The sequence below is a fragment of the Eleginops maclovinus genome, chromosome 4 (genome assembly GCF_036324505.1).
Source record: "Eleginops maclovinus isolate JMC-PN-2008 ecotype Puerto Natales chromosome 4, JC_Emac_rtc_rv5, whole genome shotgun sequence".
Taxonomy (NCBI): Eukaryota; Metazoa; Chordata; class Actinopteri; order Perciformes; family Eleginopidae; genus Eleginops; species Eleginops maclovinus.
The window spans coordinates 12,878,203-12,903,971 of NC_086352.1; the positions used below are offsets into that span (position 1 = coordinate 12,878,203).

The 25,769-nt window shown below is 41.0% G+C and overlaps 2 protein-coding genes and 1 long non-coding RNA gene across 3 annotated transcripts in view; 2 read left to right on the top strand and 1 right to left on the bottom strand.

The window, feature by feature from the left end:
* The window catches only part of ush2a (Usher syndrome 2A (autosomal recessive, mild)), a 181,106-nt gene extending 168,585 nt beyond the window's left edge, over positions 1-12,521 (top strand). The window contains 14 exon segments of the mRNA XM_063880598.1: positions 58-227; positions 1,656-1,986; positions 5,943-6,149; positions 6,313-6,405; positions 6,765-6,910; positions 7,043-7,161; positions 7,470-7,568; positions 7,677-7,853; positions 8,066-8,149; positions 8,367-8,508; positions 8,624-8,711; positions 9,368-9,433; positions 10,287-10,472; positions 10,697-12,521. Of these exon segments, the coding sequence (XP_063736668.1) occupies positions 58-227; positions 1,656-1,986; positions 5,943-6,149; positions 6,313-6,405; positions 6,765-6,910; positions 7,043-7,161; positions 7,470-7,568; positions 7,677-7,853; positions 8,066-8,149; positions 8,367-8,508; positions 8,624-8,711; positions 9,368-9,433; positions 10,287-10,472; positions 10,697-10,786 (1,998 nt within the window). The 3' untranslated portion in view covers positions 10,787-12,521.
* Positions 12,522-13,958: 1,437 nt separating this feature from the next.
* On the bottom strand, positions 13,959-25,670 carry kctd3 (potassium channel tetramerization domain containing 3). Its single transcript, XM_063880677.1, is given in 21 exon segments — positions 13,959-16,925; positions 16,928-17,276; positions 17,683-17,805; positions 17,994-18,132; positions 18,381-18,574; positions 18,940-19,036; positions 19,354-19,509; positions 19,599-19,670; positions 19,673-19,768; positions 19,967-20,083; positions 20,416-20,503; positions 20,756-20,871; positions 20,985-21,175; positions 21,602-21,692; positions 22,528-22,686; positions 22,847-22,927; positions 23,598-23,656; positions 23,753-23,826; positions 24,163-24,208; positions 24,963-25,016; positions 25,275-25,670. Coding segments are annotated over 21 exon segments (2,604 nt in total). The 5' UTR covers positions 25,346-25,670; the 3' UTR covers positions 13,959-16,694.
* On the top strand, positions 20,761-23,418 carry LOC134862671 (uncharacterized). Its single transcript, XR_010165538.1, has 3 exons — positions 20,761-20,850; positions 21,025-21,129; positions 22,555-23,418. It is a non-coding gene; the product is annotated as an uncharacterized LOC134862671 (long non-coding RNA).
* Positions 25,671-25,769: the final 99 nt, after the last annotated feature.

The window sequence follows — 25,769 nt, forward strand, 5'->3', positions numbered from 1 at the left end:
GAGATTCATCTCTACTGTCTTTGCGTCGATGTTAAGAAGTGTTTATGTTGTTTCCAGTTGAGGGTAGAGTGGAGTACTCCGGCCCGTCCCAATGGAGAGATTTTGAGTTACACCGTGCATCAAAGAGATCCAGTCCATCTCAGCAGCACCAGCACTGTGTTCACTCCAGAGGACGGTGACTTCTCTGCCCGACACACCACTCTGCATGGGCTGGCTCCTTACCACAGGTCACTCAAAACAGATCTACACCCCTGTTCACATTTAGATTTGTATGCAGAAGTGTATGAATATATAGCTCATATATAAGACGAAATAATGTGTATGTTTATTTTTGGTTAATACAAAGCACCAACATAAAATGTTTTAAAGCTATTTCCTATCCCCTGGTGTTATAAAAACTGTCATGAAGAAAAATATGAGAACAAGGGAACATAGTGCCATCTATTGGTGGCAAAAAAAACATTTTGGTAGACTCTTTGAACAGTTCATAGCAGAACTCTGTTTATTTGATTATCATTTTAATCAATAATAACCTAACATTTCCTAAAAACAGTCAATAAATAGGAAAAAGGCAGAAACCAGTACATTTCAATATTTTTTAAATATAACTTCAAATGAAAATCGTCTTAGGGAACCTAAAAAAGGATGAACATCACTGCGGGGTTCTAACCGCAGTGTTGTTTCGTCATTTGTCTTAGTCAGGAGACCCTTATATACTTAATAATAATTAATAAATAAGTCAAATGCTGTATTTCTGCAGCCTGTGCAATAAATTAAAATAGTAATGCACTTAGCAAAATGCTAATATCTTATTGAAAAACAACCTCTCAAACGGGCTGTCAAAAGGACATTGTTGTGATGTTACAAAGCAAGAATTAGAGAGACAAAGGTAGATAAAAATGAGTCACCCTTTAAGCAGTGGTCATGCATCCATCATGTGACATCAGTTCAGTGTAAACAAAATAATGTATATGTGCGTATGTCTGTGTGTGTAAGGGTACATATACATGTGTGGGTGTTGTGTGTCAGTGTGCTTGAATGTGTGAGAGTGTGTGTGTGGTGATAAGATTCAGATAATAAAAGCTCATCAACCTTATCATCTATAAATCGCTCCCCCTCTCTGATGACCTTCTATCCATTCAACTCATCTTCATCACCTTCCCCACTCTTTTTCTCCCCCTCACTCCTCTCCTTCATCTACATTTTTTTTCTCTCCAAATAGCAGTATTTCCAAATTAATTACCGAGTAATGTGGTTAAATAAATATCCGTCTGAGACGTTTCAAACATGCTGTTGGTTGAGTGATTTTGATTGAACAGTTGCTTCACTTGCTGAGCTCTTATTCTTAATGTTTGCAGTGTTTAGATCTTATGTTAGCTGTACACTCAGTACACCAGTACCACCGTCTTGGATTGCCAAAATGTTGATGTATATTAAGCAATTAATCTAATCTTTTCAGTTATGACATTTCAAATCATGTGCCTGTGTGTGTTTGTGTGTGTGTGTGTGTGTGTGTGTGTGTGTGTGTGTGTGTGTGTGTGTGTGTGTGTGTGTGTGTGTGTGTGTGTGTGTGTGTGTGTGTGTGTGTGTGTGTGTGTGTGTGTGTGTGTGTGTGTGTGTGTGTGTGTGTGGTGTGTGTGTGTTTGTGTGTGTAGGTATGAGGTGAGGGTGGAGGCATGCACAGCGCTCGGCTGCTCCGCCAGTGACTGGTCCTCTGTACTCACTCTGGAGGCTCCCCCTGCTGGACAAACAGTGCCACTGCTAGACCTCCAGCCTGACTCACACACAGGCCTGCAGACCACCTTTCTGCTCACCTGGTCCCCTCCAGCTCAGCCTAATGGTAGAGTCCTTCACTACGAAGTGTATCGCAAACTGGACCATACCACTGATACCCTGGGACGTGAAGCAGCGACACTTGTCTACTGGAATACCTCTACCACTTGCAGAGATGGAGCACTCCAGCCATATACTGTATACCAGTACCAGGTACACTGCTCTGTGCATTTATGTGTGGGTTTGTTTGGAAAAGAAGAATTAGGCCTACAGGAACTTCAAACGGGTTTATCCTGGTAAACTTAAAAGTACGGAACCAATTGAGATGAGTTGGATTTTTTTATGCATACCTGCAGTTTTTCACTTTTTTCTTATTTATTTTAGAAAATAAATAATCAAAGTTTTGAACATTATATTCCGATTGCACATATGCTAAACTGTTGTGAAACAGAAAACAATTCCAATTAAAACAAATGCAAGCCCATGTGTTCTGCATACAGAAATATGAAAAGTGATTGTCCTCTACAGTGACTGTAGAAACAGAGTGAAAAGTTGTATTGTGATTTACGAGGGTAGTGTGGAGTAATTAATTTCTAGTTGAGATCTGATCTGAGTGATGCATCAGACGATGATGCCTGTTTTTGAAATGAAATGTGTCTAAAAGTCCAGTCGCACACGCAGACACACAGATCCCCTACAAACCTCAACTTATAAAGTGTTTCCATACCATACACGCCAACACACACACACACACACACACACACACACACACACACACACACACACACACACACACACACACACACACACACACACACACACACACACACACACAAACACACACACAGCAACACAAACACATGTAATCAGACAGGTGTTAAATGGTGTGGTCCATATTCATGCTATTGTGCTGTGCGTTGGTACGCTAATTGACAGGCTAGCCCTTTGGAAGCAACAATAACATTAGCATTCCTGCCTGTCAGACGTACGAGCTGAGGCCAGAGAACCTGTGTAATTGATTGAGTTTGCCTGATTGTGGTGCCATCTTTATTTACGAGGGTCCTAATTTATGACAGGAGGAGGGAGGGAGGAGGAGCTTTGGGAGATGACGGGCGGGCAACAGCACCATTAATCACTGAGCCCTCAGAGCACCCCACTTCCTGATTACCAGCCAGCCAATCGAATTAACTGTTATCCCCCTTGGTAACAGGGCTTGCTTTGGAAAGACCTTTTAATGGTGACCGCTACACGTCCCCTGAGGATTTGTCAATGGGGGATTGGGGTGCGTGGACAAGGTGGTGGTATAAGTGTGAACACACATGTACACAGTATTACTCTGTGTGTGCACGTAAACATCCATGAGTGTGTGTGATTGTGTTTATGTTAGTGATGGAGAAGCGAAGAAACAATGTAACTTTTCATATTCAGAATTTCTTTTTAACTAACCACCTGTTGCTTCTATTTTTCGGCCTGTTTTTTTTTTTTTGTTGAGCTGTTAATCTCTCTATGTACCTATCTGGCTCTCTTCCTCTCTGTCTGTGTTTCAGGCGTACACAAGGACGATAAGTCAGTTCAGTTTAGCACACCACAGTGCAGAGAGAGAAATCATATTAGGCTAATTACACTGGGTCATAAGCTCCTATTGACAGCTTTATGCTTGGTTTTAATTACTGCCCACTTTCACACAACTTAGCCCCTTCACCCCAAGTAGATGCACCCGCCAAGTAGCTCTGTCGGCCAATCAGGGTGCACAATTTCAGTCCGCAGTCTAACCATCCAATAAAAATGCTGTAATACTTGCTGGTAGCTTCCTGAAGTCGTTTGTTGCCATGGTGGCTCATTTGCTGCCATGGCAGCTAACGGGTTGTATTTTTATTTTGTGTCCAATAAGCCAAAACCCGGCCCAATAGGAGGAGAGAGGACAAGAGACGAAAGAAAGCCGTAAAAGGTCTGTAGATGATATAGGGACGGAGAGATGAGTTCTACCTTTTAGCGCTGGATCAAGGGCAAGGTGATCTGGACTGACTTTAGTTTTCAACTTTTTTTCTCTGTTCTGTCTATGTGGCACAAACTTCTTAATCAAGCCCAAAAGCCTTGCGTCCTGTTGGGGATTTAAATGTGTTGCTACCAGGGGAAGAACATGGTTGTTGCTGGGTAGAAATATTTCATTGCTGCAGTTATATTTTGATGTGGTGCCAGGTAGTAAATGCTACTGAAACAGTTTGAAGCAACAAGTCAAGTCCCTGCAGAAATGACATGTGCAGTAGAGATCTTTCTCTTTCATTAAGTGCTAATGTATTTTTTCATTAGGCTTTCTAACCAGGCATGTTATATCATTTCTAAAGGTTATGTTATATACCATACTACAAATGTGATACCAATAACAGCTTTAGTAGTTCATCACAATACATCAATCTAACAATAAAAGCTACAACAACACATTGGTAGCATAATTACATAACAAAGGGAAGAAATCAAATCTCAGTTTACTTATTTGGAAGACAGAATCCCTCCCTCTATGTGTATGTTATGTAATTTACATTACTTCATTTATGTATAAGCAGAAACAACAGCAATACGCAGAAATATGCCAGATTTAGCCAATGGAAAGTTTCCTCAGAAGTAAATGAAGTGTATGAGAGCAATCGTTTTTGATTCACTTAAAACAGGACTTACTGATTCATACTTTTTGAGGCAAGGCAGGTTTATTTATGAAACGAATTCAAGGTACTTTAAACACAAAAATAAACACAACTTACACCAACGCAGACCATTGCAGTGTTTTGCTCAAGGGTTGCTCTCTGTGTCAATGCACTATATTTTAATCAGCTGGTATTTACGCTGAGTTTCACACCAACAAGGTGCAGCAGGTGAAAAGTAAAAAAAAAGACAAAAGAACAGGATGAATACATTATCAGCAGGAAACATGTTGTATGAGCTGGTGGAGTTGGTTGTGGGCCACAACAATGGACAATCACATCAGCCACTCTCATCCCCTTTAAAAGCAGAAGACAGTTTCATGGGCCAGTGGATGAATCGAGGCCAGTTCCTCCAGTTGAAACTAGTCAACTCACAAATATAAATACGCAACACCCCAAATAAGTATTCAAGGGCAGATGTGTCTGTCCTTTTGCAGTTTAATGGATTAGACACTAAAACGTTATTTTGGTGAAGTGATTTTGTGAAGTGACTATAAAGGCGGCCTTCACTTACTCATATCTCGACGTTTTACATGCAGACAATGATGCTAAAAATATGGAGAAGAAACTATCTTGACTCCAGAACTCAATCAGTATCCACAAAATGATAAAACAGCAGAGCTCCAAATGTGTCCTGCCTCCTCTCTTTGTGCCCTGTCCACCCTTCCTCCTGTCCTCCTCCTCCCCGTTCCAAGTCTCTCCATCTTCCATTCTTCTTTTCCCTCTCCCATCTCAGTCCATCTGTGCTGTCACTTAGATCTATCAGTCTGATTGATCACAGCCTAATTGACTATTATTGAGGTTAATTCAACTCTTAACACACTTGCATGCACAGGCGTGCACGGACGAAACTCGCCATCACAGCTACCAACACATCACACACACACAGACACACACTTTCAACAGAAAAGCTCAGACTCATCCATCTGCCTTCTGCACTACTTCTGACAGGCTACAGATGACTTACACATGCAAATCTCCACCCTGCCTGACCCTGTGCTGTGTACACCCTCTAATTATACCCAACACAGGCACACAAATAAGATTACTGTGTGTGTGTGTGTGTGTGTGTGTGTGTGTGTGTGTGTGTGTGTGTGTGTGTGTGTGTGTGTGTGTGTGTGTGTGTGTGTGTGTGTGTGTGTGTCTGTGTGTCTGTGTGTGTGTGTGTGTGTCTGTGTGACTCCTTGATGAAGGTGAAAAGTAATTGTCATGCAGATATGTTAGTGTTGCGTTGCATGTTGAAAAGGTTTTGCTCTCACTGCTGATGGTAGTTTTGATCGATGGTCTGATGAATTGACTTATTTTCTTTCCGTGGTCTGGTGGATTCTGGGTAATTCTGGGTCATCATTTTGAGTTAAGAAAATGCATCTAAAACTCCAATGATGGGAGACAAAGTGTATGTCTGGCTTTCATTTTGTCTCAGATGTTCTCTGTATTGTTCACTGTTAAATGTGTGCGTCTGATCGACAGGTGTGGGCGGTGAATTCGGCTGGCCGTTCTGCCAGTCCTTGGGCCAATGGGAGAACAGGACCTGCCCCACCTGAGGGTGTAGGCACACCTATTTTCCTGCGTGTTTCAGCAACCTCAGCAGTAGTGAGCATCCGCCCTCCAGCCCGACCCAACGGGATTGTTAGCCTTTACAGAGTGTTCTCAGTGAACCACAACAACCACACTCTGGTAAATACACACTTCTTTGTGGATTTCAACAAATCCCTTTTTCGGTGTTCACTCACACTCATTCCCTCCTCTCCCTCTCTTTCCTGTTTTTCATTCCTTCTAAATGTATCTGACCACCCAAAACTTAAACATATCTCACCCTCCCACTTTCCCCTTCATGAAGCTCTCAGAGGGGACTTCCCATCAGCAGACACTCCATGGTTTACGTCCTTACACCCAGTACTGGGTAGGAGTAGAGGCCTGCACCTGTTATCAGGTAATATCACAGTACATTTTGACAGCTACATAGAATAAAGAATAATGCAGAATAAGATTGCTAGTATACATATAGTAAAGCGATTAGAAATATTTTACAGATATCTTGCACAGAAAAGGGGGTCTCCAGTTTGGAAAGCTTCAAAGATTTGGAGAGCTTTCTTTTGCAGTGCACTTAAATTCCTATGGTTCGGAGGCGTGTGTTTCATAGTTTTTAGTTTTAGGATGACTTTGATAATAAACATGAACTGTAAAACTATTGAGAGTTTAGAAGTACAGTATCCAGGCATGATTTATATAAAAACAATACACACAGTTTGTGAATGTGGATGTTGTTTCTCTGTTTTGAACACATGGCAGTGCTGTAGCCAGGGTCCACTGAGAGAGCTGCACACCCTGGCTGCCCCCCCGGCACACCAGCCTCCTCCTCGCCCCGTCACCCTCACCTCCCGCTCTGTGCAGCTGGAGTGGGATGAGCCTCTGGCACCTAATGGAGTCATTGAGAGGTGAGTAGAAAACACAAAAGGTGAAGTGTATTTCATCCTATGAAAAACTTTGCACAAGGGGTGACACCGACTCCACAAACAGTAACACATACCATAACTCTCACTGTTACTCACTTTCTCTGTTTTCTCCAGCTGTGAGCTACATCTCAGATCCCCTTGCCCGCAGCCCCTCCAGCCTGTACCCCTCCCTTGCGTTGGAAGACCGATAGAAATCGTTTTTTTCGGCAAAAGGCATGGCTACAATGTGACAGGTAAAGTCAAGATATTCACTGAAATGTGTCATCATGCTTGGCAATAGAAATCATGTTTACATAAGTGTCAGAACTAGAGTAAAAAAGAAGAACAATGAACACAATGATAGAATTAAGAAAACGCAAATCTTTCAGAATCCACACGACTGAACTAACCACTGTTAATACAACCTGGGAGATTTATTTAAGACTTTAAAAAGCTCTGACTCACAGGCAGACAAGTTCTTTGTTCAGATATTAAAAGGATATTTGCATAATGTTGCTGTCGGTGTTGTATGTATTTGAAGCAACTGGATTAATCTGTGCAGGTCTCCAGCCATACTCAACCTACCAGCTGAGGGCTGCCTGCTTCAATAACATGGGCAGCACTGCCTCCAACTGGACGACAGTTACCACACTCAGCGAAGGTAACACATGTTTCCAATCCCTCAACTCTGTCAACTAACATAAGAAATAGAAAACACATGTAAATGTTCTTCTGTGTACCCTCTCTATCTCTCCCTTTCTCCATCCAGCCCCCCAGTATGTGTCTCCTTTCTCGGTGGGCAGCAACCTGACAGTTATCTGGCTGGACTGGACAGAGTCCTTCTCCCTGAATGGGTACCTAAAGGAGTTCAGTGTGACAGAGAGCCAGCTGAGGGTCTACACTGGCTTCTACAGCTATCTCTATATTCCACGCATCTCGCAGAAAAGTGAGATTACACATACCAACACACCTGCTGTATATAAGCACTTACCAGGTAGTAACATAGACAAATACACATTTTGTGGGAGGAATATCGTCACGAACCTATATTATGTTCACTTTCTTTATGTTATATATGTTATTCTTCAATGCAAAACATTTTCTTACAGGTTGGTAATGAGTAATGCTTTGTCTTCCTCTCTCCCTCTCTGCTCTTAGCTCTGTCATTTCAGGTGACGTGTACCACAGACAGTGGCAGTGCCAGTACTCCCACCATCAGATATAGCCCTGCCACAGGCCTAGGTAACACACCCACGAACACACACGCACACACACACTGCTGAATCAGTCCAGGTATAAAATCAAATCAGAATATTACTCAACGAATCAGGAATCTCTCTTTCCATCTGTTCTCATGGCATTTTCTTCCAATTTCAATTAATTGAAACTTTAATGGCATTAGGTTTTGTCAAAAGTTGTCAAATGCAAATTTAGCAACTGCTTTATTCATCTCTAACAGGTCCGGTTGAGCCCGAAGACAGTGGTAAAGAGGGTGTCAGCCTTTCAGCAACACCAGTTTACTCTGAGCTGTGGTTCATCTTGTTGTTGTCTCTGCTGGGTCTGTTTCTGCTCGCCCTCCTGCTGGGCCTGGTGCTCCAAAGGTAATCTAATGCAGTATGCAGCATATGAAGGGGTTACAGCATATTAAGGCAGTTATACATAGTTCTGAGCATTACTTAACTTAGTACAACAAACTCTTTTTTCTTTCTCCTCTAGAGCCCTGAGGAAAAATCCCTCAGCCAGAGAGCGCCCCCAGCTGGTCATGCTGCAGAAGACCAGGAAGGCTGCAGGAGAGATGTACACGGTGAGAGATAAGAGAGGAGAAAGAGACGCTCAGTGAACAATGACTGGGTGATGGAAAGGGCAGAAGACTGAAAGAGAGATGTAGTGAGGTTTAGAAAAAGGTTAAAGCAGGACAAACATTAGGGGAGATCAAACTGAAGGACTTATGTTTGATTTCTTTAACTCGCAAGGTGACCAGATCGAAACTCTTATGCAGATTGTACAGGGGGCTGAAACAACAAGCAAGCTGTTCTAGGATGATGACTGTTTTTACAGAAATCAAACTCTGACTGATAGGTTTATAAAGCTGTTTTTCAGAAGTAGAACATTATCTGACATATTTAAGATTGTTCAACTTCCAAGACATCATCCCTTTTAGCCCTCAAATCACTCATAACCAATAACTAGCACTAACACTGCTACTCAAACAAGATGCTCCACCTTTATCCAATGTTTGATTAATTGCTGTATTGTTTTTTCCATTACAGTCTTACTACTACTTTACTAAAGTTCTACCCTCATTAAGCATGTTTCTTTTATTCATTTACGTTTCCGTCTTTGTTCTCTTTTACATTATTTTAAATTGTTCTTGCTCTTTTGTTCTTCTATACCTGCCTTTTCTGACTTTCCTGCATCCTATTCTACCTTTCCATCTTCTCTCGCCCCTCCCTCTCTCAGGGGTCCTGTCCTGAGTTGTGCTCTAAACACCTCTCCAGCTCTGTGTTCCTCCCTGACCGTCCCACAGTAAGACTTTTTTTCTATATTTACTGACCAAACCTTAAATGTGTATTTTATTGTCCCCCTGCAGTTTGACACTGTAGCAGGCTGTGTTGAGATCAGCAACGTTGTACTTAAAAGCTTCACTGTGTGCACTGAGGTACGGGATTGTGAATTGGTGTGGGTGCCCTCCGACGCATGTCTGTTTTGTTTGTGCATGGATGTCTGTGTGCGTGTGTGTTTAATAAGATGGATTATTATAAAGGTAAGATATGTGCCGTTTGTTGGTGTGTCCTTATATACAGAGTTGATGTGTATATGATCATAATATACACTCTATATTTGGCTTGGCTCAAGTTAAATTGGGTTCATATGTGTCTGCTGTCTCACTCTCCTCTCCTGTATGATCCAAAGGGTCAAAGCTTGCTGAGTACTGCCCCCTGTTGATTGCTGATACTATGACAATGACAGCTAAAATTCCCTTTATATCCAAGTACATTATTTATTTATCAATACATGTTGCCACAACAGAATCAAGAACATATTTACCTCTATATTTACATCACAAAAAGGATGCGTTTGCACTTTCGCAACAACATATTTAGTTTTCCTTTTTTTTAATGTTATATTTGTTCTTGAGTAGAGTTGTAATTAAAGGAAAAATTAGTTTTCTTATTTCTCGTGCACCATACATAACTGTACCTATACCGACCTGCCATTGGTTTCCATGACAGTGATGTAGATCTGTCTTTTCACCTTTATCTTTGTTTTCATCAAATATAAATTACACTGAAAAATGGCTTGCAGTATCTTATAATGTATATCATTTGTAATATGGTCTTTTAAATCACCGTCTGATTTCAAATAAATACTTGTTCAGGGTCTGACAGACACAAAGATCGTGGGCAGCCCCATGTCTGTCCTGCGGGTCCCGAGCCAGACAGACCTCGGTCAGGCCTACTCCCAGCATTCCTTGCACCGTAGCGTCAGTCAGCTGATTGACAGGAAGTCACTGATGATGGAGGAAGGAAGCTGGGACAACCCAATGGGACATGATTCTGGACTGGTGAGGACAGAAGTATTTTCATGTCAAATGGGTTTGTTAACATTAAACAAAGTAGGACTACGTATTGATGCTTTTACTCTCAGGTCAAGCAGAAATTAACGAGGAGAAATCATTACTCCTTATGGAAATGGCTGGATACTCTCTTATTGCTCTCTGTCACTTGCAGTACATTCTGAAACTGATGATTTTAAAATATTCAAGGTTGTCAATGTGTTTTCTTTCAGTACGTGGAGGAGGATGAGTTTGTGGACGCCATCAAGGCCTTAAGATCTGGGAAAAAGGAGCACACCATGTTCACTGACACTCATCTTTAGAAACCCTACGTCTAATCAGGTATCACAGTCACCATTTAAACCTAGTTTTAAACCAAAACATAAATCGTATTCAGTATCAGCTGAAGACCAGGCTTAAGACAATAATTGACAATGCTTGAAATATGAAATGTTATTCACCATTGATAAACAATAATTGCTTTGAATTTGAAGTTTCTAATTTTAATGATAAAACAAAATCAGATTCAGAGACCTGATGGGAAGGGGATGATAATGTTGATTAACTGCAGCGTTCATCCCAGACTAATCCAGTGTATGACTTCCTGTTGGGACTAATAGTCTGAACTGGAGTGAGGGAAGACCTCAAACATCCATGAAAACACTTCAGATATGAACCCGTCAGCTGTGATTGTGTAGGCTATGAGTCATACAGCTGCATAGCTCATGAGTAACCGTATTTGGATTGTATTTATACAATATTATTTATCTTAAATCCCGCTCGTGAAGAACCAGATTGAAGGTTGTAAATGATTGTATTACTGTGTCTGCCTGCCAACTGTTAGTATATTTTTTTTAAAGAGGAATATCAGCTAAAGCAGATTTGTTGTTCTCACTATTAAGATCTAAACAAATAATATCAAAGGTTTCAGTCACCTCTCCTGCTTCAACACGTTGTTGTGCCTAGCAATCTTTTAGGTGTAAAAAGACACATGGCCTTGGTGTTAGTTTTATGAACAAAAAAATGCCAACAGTTTTTTTTATTATTAATGTGTTAAAATGTGGCTGGGAATCACAGATGTGCCGTCTGACTGTTGTTATTATGTGATGTAACTTGAGAGCCCGACCTGAGATTTTTTTTACAGTATCAGTTGTTGATGTACGATTTAAATTGACAAGAAACTATATAGAGAACTTGTTTAAATGTAGTGAGGCTGAATGTGTTTGGTTTCATAGTTTAGCGGTCAGACTCAGTGTTGTTTATCCGTGGCTTAATTAGTTTTATCAAGAATGCGATCAGCTTCAGAAGGATAAACAGATCTCAGCTATTTCCTGTGTTGGTGTTACAGCAGGAATGAAACTCTGTGTTTGTGTGGACTCCACAGATCTGGCCTTTTTAATGTTCAGAAGCTAAACATGACAGAGACAGTATTTAGGAACATGTTGAGTTTTGTGTGTTAAGCCTTCTGTATTGTTATAATAACATTTCTTTTTTACACTGGCAGTATTATTTATGGTTGTTGTACAAAACAAGTCTTATTTATAGATTATTCATTGATCAATGTTTGTGTTTTTTTTTGGGAGAAATTATAAATAATGGTCAAGAAAAAGAAAGTTCTACTTGTTTTCTTACATTTGTTCTCCTCAAAGCAAACGGTTTCAGCATGACTGTTTCTCCATTATAGATTCCTATATGTGTTGCTCCTCTTATATCAATTTACTGTATCTGTTAAACTTGTATGTACATTTTCATGGCAAGTATAGTTTCTTTTTTTTATTCTAGCATATTGTTTTATGCAACATTTGTTTCCTACTTTTTATTTTTTGATAGTACAAACATTAGGACGGTGTTCCTATGAAAATGAAAACAGAGAAAAGTCAGTGTTTAAAAAGCAGCAGCTCTGAAGCAGAAAACAATTCCATCTTCAACTTGAGATTAACTTGAGAGTTGAGCAATATATAAATCATCTATCAATATTGTCTTAGATTTTGAACATAGTAACATGTCTTTTCCTGGTTTTAAAGAATGCCTTTCAGTAAAGTAATGTTGTTTTGTATTTTCTTATTGCCACTACCCACTTGATTTAAACATTATTTATGATTACTAACTAAAGAAAATCCCATTATGTAAATAGAATTGTTAAAGTACCTTAGTAAACCCTACAATAACAAAACAAATGGAGGTATTTGATCAAAATGATTGGGATTTTTATTTATTTATTTTTTGCCCTCTCTGTGATAAATGAATAGTTCTGACACCTCAGTTAAGATATTATTTTACACTTTTAGAATAATACAATTATTTGTTTGCACTTAAGAGTTTATTGATATGCATTTGGCTGTGTATGTAGCCAGGAGTAGGTAATACACTTACTGTAACTGAGATATCCCCAGTCCCTCAGGCTGGTCATGGTGATCTAGCTGCAGATGAAATGCTGTTATTTTCTGCTGAGTTAGTGAAACACAGAGACTTAGTTACCACACAGTCACACACACACAGCAGCACAAACACACAGAGGGCCGGTGTCTCCGTCAAAACTGTGCAGCAGTAATTTAGTTTTGCTCCCGCGTCCCTTCGGGGAACATCAAGGCAAGTTTGAAATTAACAAACTGGCAGTAACAACCGTGCCCTCGCTCAAGGACAAGAGTCTGACAAGGGCACTTCTGAAACATTCACAGCCGCATTCACAGCTATTGTCAGCCACGCAGGGAGGGAGAGGTTGTGAAAAGAGAGCTGGTGGAGTGATTGTAAGGGACAGTATGGCCCTGAGCTACACACACACAGCGTTTTATTAAACTCATAAATCACGATGCCGACAGACGGCGTCTCGGAGAGGAGACTGTCTGAACGGGAAGGTTAGTGAAATGAAAGCGCTGGGGAGACACACACACACACACACACACACACACACACACAGACACACCTCTGTGACTGTTAAAATAATCAAATTGTGCACTTTGGCAGGTTATTCATACAAACACGCATGAAACAAAGTGACTGCCAGCATTTGTTTCAGCCTGTTGTCATTATTAGTAGTCTAGTTTTTAAGGTGAAACTGCAAAAAAATGTTTAAACTGATCCAATTACAATAAGATCATTAACATCAAATGATTATGTCCCTTCGATTTAATCTTGTCAAAGTTTTGTCATCAAAAACACTAAGATTTTCATTGATTAACACACTGTAAGTATTTCAATGTTTTCAGTTAATCCTCATTTTTCTTTTCTTTTTTCTTGGAAAGCTACGATGAAGAGAATAGCCCTGATGCTAAAACATGCATACCTAATGTATTTATTTTTTATAAAAAAGGAACATCCACAGTCAACAAACTGATGCTATAATTTTCAGCCTTACACTAAAACAGATTTGAAAGATATCCTTTTAAATAGCAGAAATTGCTGTTGTCTTGAGAAAATCTTGCCATCAAAACTATATTTCAGTAACCTCAGCTTGTCTCTTCTATTAGGGAAGAAAGAAAACACATCCAGTTTGGAGAGGTTTTAGTGAGCACAGTTTATCTCTACTTTGCATGAACATGAACATTGAGGCTTCAATGTAAACATATTTGATCATGGATGTGCACAGTAAATAATATTATGACATAATGCAGCATTTCTAACAATGTAAAACAATGCACACGGTAGTTTAAACACACAGATATGTATTCCTTTTAGCTCGCTAGGATCTGGCTGCTATATAATGTAAACATAGCCAGAGAGGAACTGAGGGATAAGGACAGACAAACAGTTATGTGCTAATATACAATTTAAACTATATATATTTTTATAGAAAATAATAGCAATTTATTTTAATATTAGTCTTAATAGTGCAAGTGCAAATGCAGTTAGGTCCGATAGCATGGTAATATCAATATAGGCATTATATGATTATTAACAATATGTCATGAACAACAGTGTAAGTATCGACACACCATCACACATCAATGCATCCACGTTAGGATTTCGTTTTGAATATGTCTACTTTTTATACAGTTATTAGTGTATGAAAATGTACATCTTTGTACAGGCAGGGACCTGATGATGAAGATATGAAGCAACACGCTAAAGATCGACTAAAAAGATGTTATATAGCTGCTTGATTCTGCAAATTATAATCAACATCTCAGGAAACTCTTTCTAGCTATATCTACCCTTTTTAAAGTCGCACATTTGTACATTTGTCCCGACAGCTTTAGCAAAATGTACCAGAGATCAAGAGCTCGTCTGGTTTCTTTAACTCATCCAAAACAAACAGAAGCAGGTTGAGCTCACAAAATGACTACTACAATTATTAAGGTTGCTGCCGTTAAACCTGTTAGCTCTCCTTGTCATATAGGTCAAGATTATGTACAATTTACACCCAAAGATGTTGATAATTTAATATGTACTGTATATCCATTCAATAAACCATATATTCTGATTCAGCCAGGCGTTAATCTATCACCAGACAGTTCAAGCCGAGTGATCAGGTCCTTTATGGCTCCACAGACGTCACAAGCCTTTGGTCTAAATCCTTAACTATGAAACACACACTGATAACCGTCGAACAAGTTAAATAAGGCACTGCAACAGTCATCCAAAAACAAGACACATAAAATCTGTTTCAACTGGAGCAAAGTGATGTAGCGTACCAAGTCCTTGTATTGAGTTGAGTGTAGTTATATTGTGATACTTTAAAGACTATTAGATATAAAAAATAATAGTTTGATCTTGCACAGGCTGCACCGTTTTCTAGCTGTGTGAGCAGTGATAACAAATTGTACCAAAATCTGTTGAGAGGAGGAAAGGCAATAGACTGTACTGATAATGTACTGCATACCACAGAGCATAAAACCACTAAAACAGATTTAGTTGTATTTTTGATTTTCCATCACCGTCAGTCTGAGTGTGATCTCTTTGATGTATCAATCTCCCCCCCAAAAAAAACTTAACAAATATGTTTTCAAATACTTTGTAAATAATCTTCAAATTGCAAAGCTGAAAAACGTATGCTGACGGTTGGCTTTTTGTGTCATTGCTTTAACAACAAAAGCATTGTGTCTCTGTCTGCAGAAAAGTGGATTCACATTAGGGAATAAGTAGCTGCCAAGGTTCCTGGAAGGGTCACATGTTTAGGGTATTTTTATGGAACAACAGAGTTCAGGTCTTGTCAGAGACACTTGATAACATCAGGAGTTTTTGAAAGGGGCCTTTTGCTAAATCTAAAATCTGGAACGATTATGGATAATCGCAAAAAAATCACTTCTGCTGGTTTTAGCTTCTCCAAAGAAGGGGTTTTAACCCATTTCTATATAAGGGTAAATTGAAATCCATATATATAATTAATAGTTGTTCGTTTTCTGTTTGAAAGCAGGTGTAAGCTTGAATGATTTATGTGAGGCTCTAAACAAGTCTTTCCTACCAGCCCATTAGTCGATATAAACAGTTTAAATATTTGATAAAAGTAGAAACTGTGCCTTTGTCGATTTTGTTATCTGTTTGAGTGTTACTCTATGAAAAACTCCTCACATATCTTTTGAAACCCTCATTCTGTTATTAGTGCTGTGCTTGTTTTGTTTCCATTTGTTCCTTAATGATACAAGCTGAACATCTGTGGCCTATCACAGCTTTGTGCTTCAACCAAACAGGTAGCAACAGCACGCCCTTCAGAATAGCAGGCCATGCAGGCCTTTGTGTGCTTTGTTGTTACTATGTTTGTTAAGATGTAGAGTTAACAACATCGACACAGAGAGAGAAAAGCAGATTTCAGCAAATTGCGATCAGATTTGTGCCTAAAAATGCAAACCTCTTCACCCGTAAGATAGTAGGGCTCCAGTTGTTCCCAGCAGACAGTGTGACACAACTTGAATCCAAAAGATCCAAAATGAAATGCACTCCTGCTCTGGTTGAGATGGCATGCCGTTTGTGTGAGGAAATGCTTCATCATGGTGGAAAGACAGATGACAGATGTTTGGGTTCAAAGTGTGACACAGATGTTTGAGTTCCAGCGACCTAAATTAAAAATGGTGTAAGTTTAAGTAAGTACGATTCTTCAGAAGACAGAGTGTAGGAGACTCGTCCTGAGACAATTTAAAGCGTGGTAGAATCTTGTGTAGAGTCCCAAAAGAAGAAGGTCCTTCATCCGCGTGCATCATGAAACACGGCTCATAGTGCCACACATCTCCTCTGCTGTGATACCCAGAATCCTCTCCTACATGTACCTACAGGACGCCTCTAGCAGATGATTCACTGTCACAGGCTGCTGTCCTGATTGGACAGCTCGGGGGCAAGCTTCCTGTGTCGCGGCGAGGTGGAGGAAGACAGTTTGGTCGGGGAGGGGGAGGCGTTGGAGGACGAGTCGCTGCCACCCCCTTCAGATCCCGAGGTGACGGAGGAGAGGTGGGGGACTGGAGGAGCCCTCTTCCTCCCCAGAAAGCCTCCTTCTAGTACTCCCCTCTTCCGCACAACTCCCTCCACCTTCCCCCCTCTCCCCCTGATCCCGCCCCCTCTCCCTCCTCTGGCTGTGAGTAAACCTTCCGCCTCACATCACCTCCGGGATTCGGGCTGTCGGGAGGTTGTCGTGGAGACTCTTGACCGCTTTCCGTCTTCGCCCCAGAAACACCAGCCGTCGCCGTGGCTCCGGTTATTGTGTTAGAACTGGAGCTGGATGATCGGCAGGCCCAGAACTCCAGAGCCGAGGCCCTCCTCTCACTGTCGTCGGGCCCGAAGTCACAGAGCGAGCGGCGGACATCGAGAGTCTGGACGGGGCCCTGCGTGGACATCGGCCCTGTGCTGTCCAGGATACCTCGACTCAGGGTGAAGTTCTGGAAGTCTCTGTAGGAATATGGATGGATGGAGTCAGTTACGGGTGGATAGATAAAACAAACAATACTCCGACAACTTTGTTTTTCCAAGCTCCTATGCAAAGAGCATTATCAGAATGCAAAAAAAAAACACTGGAATATTTAAAAATACAAATGTAATGGAAAAGTTCTCCAAATCATAGAAGACTGAATCCTCACTTATTACATGTGGTTTTGAGATTTTAGCCACCACCCTTATACAGTAAAAGTGAATAGATATCTGTTTGTTGTGCCAACTAAACACAAAAGAAGCTTTCAAAAGTTTTCTTAGGGTTTTTTTCCTTGATAGAAGAATTTACATCAATCTCAACCGAAAGGCTTTGTGAGGGTGAAGTGACACTTTACATAATCTGCACAGTGTGAAAACATAACTTCACCTGTAGCTGTGGAAGGACTCTGTTCGTCGGGCTCGGGCCAGCAGGGGGCTCTCTCTGTAGGGCCGCACAGCTCCGTAAGTAGCCTGGCTCTCAGGAATGGGCTCCTGGGCCTGTAACTGCAGACTGACAGACAATAAAAGAGTAAGACAGGTAAGACCTGCAAGCGACACTTCACACAGTCCATATTAGTTGATAACCAAAGTACAAAAGACATTATTTATAAGGATTAGAGACAGATAGTTTCTTATTCTGTGTACGTTTGAATGCATGGATGTGTGTGTGTGTGTGTGTGTGTGATTTTCCTCTCTAACCTTGAGCAGGACTCTCTGAGGCGTGTGTGGTGCAGCACAGAGGGGGCGGGGCTAATATTTGGTGTAGCGCAGCGGGAGGTGCTCAGGTCGCATTGATCCAACAACTGCAGCAGCTCCTCCTCGGAAGGCCCGCCTACATCTGTGAAACACATGAGCAGCGTCAGTACACAGATAAAGAAATATAAATAATTGATATATCATTTAATCTTAGAAATAGGAGTCTACTGTGTATTCAGAATATTAGATTTAGTTTTGTGGTTGAGTAAAAATATCTATAGAGGAACTTTCTAACATTACTGTTGTTCATCTTTTCCAACATCTGCACAAAGACGCCTTTCTAAGTTCACCCTCTGCTCTTTCACCCCATTTCTGTCCCTCGCTCCTCACCCTCTTTCTTCTTCTCCTCTCCTTTGTTAGCATTGTCCATCGCAGTGGTCAGGTCCCACATTTGGATGCCGCCGTTGCCGTGCCCAGTGAACAGATAGCGTCGAGGTCGCGACCCCATCCGGCTCGAGCCCTCGCACTCCCGCACCATGAAGCAAGAAATGGTGGTCAAATCCACTGACTGCACTTCACAGATCCTGACACACACACACACACACACACACACACACACACACACACACACACACACACACACACACACACACACACACACACACACACACACACACACACACACACACACACACACACACACACACACACACACACACACACACACACACACACACACACACACACACACACACACACACACACACACACACACACACACACACACACACACACACGTTAACACAGGTCAAATGTGAAACCGCCTACAGATAAGTGAAATTATAAATCGGAAGCAACCATGAATGAATCAAGCATCCCCCCTCCTTCCAGTGAAAACAAAGTCAGAGAAGCAAGGATGAACGAGAGATACAGATGGAGAATATTATACCTCTTTCCAGTGGATGAGAGCCTCACAAACAGTTTGTTGGTGATGGGGATCACCTTCTGTATGAAGACCTGCTGATCGTCTCTCTCCCCAAATGGACCTGAGAGCAGGGAACACAATCAGTCTCTAGCTGCACATCAACCTGCTATCTCACATTATTGGATTATAAAACTGCACTCGATTTGTCTTTTTTTATAAAGTGATATGTCCACTTTTTATGTCTCTTTCAGTCCATGCTTGGGCTCTTTGATCAAGTAAATATTTTACTTATTCTATGTCCATATCTGCACGTTGAGTACCTGTCAATCCCAAACCTTCCCAAACAGTATCAGAAAATCCATTTCTTCCTCTTGAATGCATCCATCCCTCCCTCATACTAATCATTAATCTTCCTACATCTCTTCTTAACAGTCTCACCAATATCATTCCCAGAACCGTAGCTCCCATGGCTCTCCGTCTCCTCCAGAGATAAGATTTTGAAGGAAGCCAGAGGGGTGGAGCCGGGCTGGGTGGAAATCATCCCTCTGAAGCGCGTCACCGTCCACGTCCGAACGTGGTTGTTGTCCGCACATACTGACACACACAGAAAATCAGCAGAGGATTTCAATAACAGAGAACACAGTGAGATGATGATGATGATGATGATGATGCGCCTTCCTCACCTGACACCAGGTGTTTTTCGGAAAGCATGATCTTTGTCACGGGGCTCCTGTGCACAGTGAACGTCTGAAAAGCTGGGGGCCCGACCCCACTGTCTCCGGGTGTTGCACGATCACCCTCACTGCACCACTGCTCGTCCCGTACGCTATCTCTATCCAGTTCCCGCTCACACCTGAGACAACAGAAATTGTAACACATACACACACACAAACACACAGAACGTTTTAATGTCAGGTCAGTCACTCGGATTAATGTTGAATCCAAGCTGAATCTAAATTAAAACACAGACAAGTATACGCAGGAATACAATTTCTAGTTTATACGTTGATTATGTTCTTTGATTTTAAAGGAGAACCACTTGTGTACTAACTGGTTTTAGGTGTAAGGTAGACAGACAGCGCAGTGATGGCATCATTTGAAGGGTCATGATAGAGCTCTGTGACTAGGAGGTCATTATCCTTCATCCTCAGAGGGAACTTTTGCATGTCTGAAATGAAAAGGAGGAAATGTTAATGTGTTTAAAAAGCATTTTATGGAATCAATTTTGATGAAAACATAGAATGACCAATTCTTTCAGAGGCAAGTTAATAGGTAACAGTCAACAAGAGTTTTGCCAGCTCAGGATTGTGATGATTTTTGATCTAAAGTGACACAAAAATTGCATAAATGTTACTGTTTGGACTAAGAATGTATCGCAAAAAAATCTGACCTTGCCTCTGCTTATCTGTCCAACATCCAATAAGCTGAGTGGCAGAATATAGATAGGAAGCCCTGTGTGTTAAAAGGTGTTTGTATGCCTGTGTATGAACATCACTGTACCTATGTAGTAGATGGAGCCATTGTTGCAGCCCAGCAGTAGGAAGGACCCTGCTGTGTCACAACTGGTAATAGGAACCACATCTTGGACCTTGAACACATAAAGAGAAAAAGGTGAACTTAGGATCAGTGCAGAGTTCTGTGAAGTCATCGGGTCTCTGTTGAAAGCACACACACTGTACATTCAATGAAGGGCCAAATGCTAACACACACCCACTGAGACCCCACAACCTATCAGAAGAATTCATTCACTGTAAACACAAACACAGAGGAGAATAACAAACCCTTATCAATCATCTCTCTCTCCACACACACACACACACACACACACACACACTCCTACCTGCCAGTGCTGTGTGACGGCATTCCACACACCGACCTTCCCTGTATGGCTTGTAGCCACCAGCTGGTTCCCAATAAAGAAGAGATCGTCCACAGGTACACCGAGACTGAACACACCTTTGGGGACGTGGAGAGGTTGGAATGAAAGTGAATTTGCGAGCATGTAGGAAAATAGGTCACAAATCAGCAAGGTGGTTTTTAGACACACACATACAGTAACTTCTGTTTACCTATCTCATTTCCATTGCCTCCATCTTGTATGCTCCACAGGATGATGTTGCTTTCAGAGGCAGCGGCCACCATCTTGTCCTTGTCTCCATGTGGGCCTCCCACCACCTTGGCGTTTAGTGCGATGCGTTCAATGGTCCAGTCAAGGTAGGGGGAAGAAAACACCTGCTGCCATCCTGAAGATTCCTTTATTCTGTAGTGAGAACACACCCAGACAATTTACGTCGCTTTTATTCTTACAGAGCCATAATTAAGTGTTTTATAATATATATTTCAAGGACAGTTTTGAACAAATAGGTATGTTTTGAAAGAGCTGGACATGGGTGGGATGAAAAAGCACATCCAGGTTGAAAAACAAACAATTCAAACTCAATTACATTTTCTTTTTAACTTACACTTTGTTTTGATAAAGATAAATATGTCACTAATTTAACTTCACATGTACAGAGTCAAAGAGCTTGTGTACTCACACAAGTATAAAGCATTTAGTGAGAAATGTGAGACAACAGATAATGACTTCCGCTTCGTATCATAAATAATTGAAGGTCTCTCCCTGATGAGCTGTAGAGTGGATGAGAATTGTTTTACTTTTGCCCCACCATGTTTTTTGCAGTATTACCTGTAGCAGATGACATAGTGAGCATAAGCTGCTACGATCCAGTTGTGGTGTCCCGCTATGATCAGCACCTTCCTGGGGTCAACCACAGGACCTGCACATACATACAAAATACACATAAGCACACAGCTTTTGTATTAATTGTCCTTTGTTCCCCCCTATGTTATTCATTAGTTGTCTTTATGTAAAGTAGGGATTCAGAGGTCTATAAACAGTTAGGGATCAGTGATGTTTATTCTATGATATAAAACACCCATCTGATATCTCTCTGCATCATTCCAGAGCACACACACTCTTTGTTTATTGTAGCTAACAATTTTTATGTCACCCTCAACAGAGAGCAGGCCGATGGGAAACTAGGCTATCTCAGACAGCAGTAAAAGGATGTGTCAGGTCACATTATATCCAGAAATAATGAACAATCACACACATGTGGACATGCATAAACAGTACATGTACTATACTGTCTTACGGTCACACACAAACATGTGACACACAGATAAACATGTAGAAACATACACAAACTCAGACATAAGCAATATGAAAGCAAGATTTATTTTCTTCCTGATTTTTTATGCTAAGATGAAGCTTAAGCTCTGGTATCTTCAAACAACAGCTGTAAGCATTTGTATAATCTACAGATTGTAAACATTTTTTATCTCAGTTAAGGAGGTTATGTTTACAGTTTGGTTTGTCTGTTTTTCAGCAGGATTACGGACAAACTGATATTTTCAAAGAAACTTGGTGCAAGGGTGTAGCATGGTCCAAGAACCCATTGTATTTTGGAGTGGATCTGAATCACAGGGCATATATGTGGGTTATTTTGACTTTTGGGAATGGCCTTTGCATAAGTCTGTGTTCTGTGCAGGCCCTTAATAGTTTATCTTTTAATTTTAGACACACTTCAAAAGATAGCCTATGTTGCTCACCCAGTTTGTGGTTTTCGTCTGCTCCAGGTGAGCCAGAGAGGGATGGGTGAGGAGGGGGACCCACACGGGTGAAGCCCTCTGCTCCATTTGGACCCGACCGCTCATCAGAGGAGGGGCCATGGGCTGCTGAGGCAGGGCCTAACTTCCGGGCAGGGATGGCTGTCAAGATAATATACACTGACATTTATAAATAGAAAGATGTGCAGATTTGTATTTTTATATTGCTCTGTGATGAAAACTGATGTCCTTCCTTGAAACGTATGTTTAGTGTATTGGGTAATCAGATCTCTCTCTGTTCCACTGAGTTTCAGGTCTTTACCTGGGGGCGGCAGGTAGCCATGGAAGAGAACGCTACCACAAGATGAGCGGTCTAGTTCCTCACACAGCAGCAGGCGCCGTACTACACACACACACAAATACATTGAATTACTTTTGTAATTACTGTCAAACATCAAAATATAAACACTGCTTGAAATAATGGAATGCATGATTGTAGTTATTGATGCTAAATTAGTCTTGCTGTTGATAGACTTTAAACTGATACGATACTGCTTTTGAGTTGAGGGCATGGTCTGTGATTTAAATCGTACGTAATATTTTGCAGGGTATTGTATGTAATTCGGTGAATATTATGATTTTAAGCAGGTGATCCGTTTACACAAAGGTAAATTTCCTATTCAGGCTCAGACAATGCAGGGAAGTTACAAAGACTGAAACAGGAAGTTGAACCACATTAGAGCACACGGAAACAACGGTAATAAGGTTTTGACCCTGGTCAGGTGGCTTTTGAAGCCAAAACAACATTAGTTGTTACACAAAAAGGTTTCCCTTTTAATATATCATTCAATGATGTTAGTTTACTACAGATGTTCAAATTGTACCCCAAAAAGCCCAGCCTGTACACTACCTGGTGAAGTTAACATGTAGTGACAGAAAAGTTGGCTACAGAAAGAATTTGATCTGACACAGTAGCATTTTGAGGTTTCCAGAGGGTTTAAACGTGTACTTATTTGAGCTAAGAATAAGGCTGCTCCTCCAGTTTCTCAAAAAAGCTCAGTAAAGCAACACACCTAAAGGCGTTATCCCATAAAACTCTGCTTCATGTCGCAGGACGCTGATGTTAACACCCCTACAGAGAAAACAAAGCAGAAGTATTAAGTGAAACTGTGGTTAAAACGGTTTTTAAGTTAACATTTAGTGACATATCTGAACAGCGTCTTCTTACCGCAGGTCCAATTCTTTGGTTCGGAGGAAATTCAGAATTGGTGCAAAAGCTGTGGGGTCTCGGTCTATAAATATCTGTAAGTGGAAAAACATACTTACTGACATTGAAATGATAAAAAAAATCATTTAAAAAGTGAATCTGTATTAAAAAAGATATGTAAATCAACAAAAGGAAAGGGAATAAAAACTGATGACAAAAAAATGTACGTGGGACACATTTGTTTTATATCTTCTTAAACTGTATAATATCCTAGCTTATCTTCTTACGCACACATATATAATGTAAGGGTCATGCGTCATATTTCAGCAGATGTCCTATCTGCTGGAAGCTTTTAGAGAATGTTTAGATGTTGCCCGCAGAGACTGTCCTAGTTTTTTTTCAATAAGGAGCAACAAAGGCTATATACTTACAGCTCCAGTTTCATCACGAAGAGTGGATATCCTTCCACTCAGCAAACTGGAAACAACACACACACACACACACACAGCTCCAGTTAACCCAATGACTTGTCCTTTTCACTTATTTGCACACTGACTTTTACGTGTTGACTCTGAACTACTGATTAGTGCTGCATCAGCATGTCTGAAAATGTGTATGAAGAAAGACTTTATATTGACTATACACTTCAGACAGCTGGGGGCAGAGAGACTGACCGACAGGCAGGCAGACAGGTGCTCTGGCAGACAGACTGACAGACATATAGTATTTGCCCAGCCCTAATCGGCTATTTCTCTTTGACAGTGGTTTCCCCCTCAGACCTAAATAACTCAGTGTATACATAGCAGACCGCATAATCCCCTGACATTTTCAAACCACCAGAATAGTGAAAGTATGAAGCAAGACAGGAACGAGATAACATCACTACTTAACATTAATTAAGTAATACAAGTTGTGTTTTATGGGTTTTCACGAGCACGCTAGCACGTTCACTGATAGCAATCTTGACGTTTAATTAGCCTACTTTCAAGGGGGTTGTCTAGCCCTGTTAAATTTTCTCAATTAAAATTTCGTATTTGTCAGGTTTAAGCCTGCTGAAAAAATATGTACGTTATGTGTTAAAACACTTGCTAGACACAGCCAAATGTATACTCTGAAGCTGAACTTGTGTTCCCAGTGCTTCAATTGATTCCTTAAATATATAACATTGCAAAAAAGTGACATTATCTTTTTCATGCATCATCTGTTTTTGAAGATAGTCCAATTAATCAACCTTGAGAAGAAAGAGTCTGGGATCCACATCAGAGTCTGTCTGGAGGTGCTGAACCTAAAGTATAAAGACACAATAGCACATTCATTACAAAGACTGAGAAGGAACATGAAGGGTCAGTGCACTCTTAGGCATGACAATGGTAGATGGCAGAGGCATGCCTGACAAGTAATTGCCTTGTAGATGTACAGCCGCCTAAGGTCACTTTAAATTATCAAGAAACCCCGGAGAGTGAATACAATGCATATAATAAGGACATAACCTTGAGTGCTGCATTTACTTCAGCTACATCCACGACTGCTTGTTGATGCTCACCTTGTCCCACCGACGTTTAACTGGATGATCTCTCCCATCCCGGGCGTTAAGTTGATGCCATTCGTAGCCATGATGACCGAGCCAATGGTTTGTTGTACGGGAAAGTAACTGTTTCCTTATAATTGATACTGTCACGACGACAGCTAGCTTGCTAACACTCCTCTCCTCAGCCCAGCCGATGTCCCCAGCCTCACAACCTCTCCCTCGTCCCACCTTCCATTAAATATAAACGATCTATACGCACAGCGTCGGTATCGTGAAGCCTCCGCATAGTGGGAGAGGAGAAACAGGGCCCTTTTTATCCAAAAAGCAGCCACACAACTATTCCTTTATTTTCCAGCGAGCTAGTTTGCATCACTGCCTTGCATGTAAATCGTGGATAACATCTTGCGCAGAATATTAGCAACGTGAAACAGCTGTACAAACCGACTACAAGTTAAGCGAGAGCGTTCACCTCTCACTACATCCGGTTCCGCCTAAACGGCGGAGACCCCT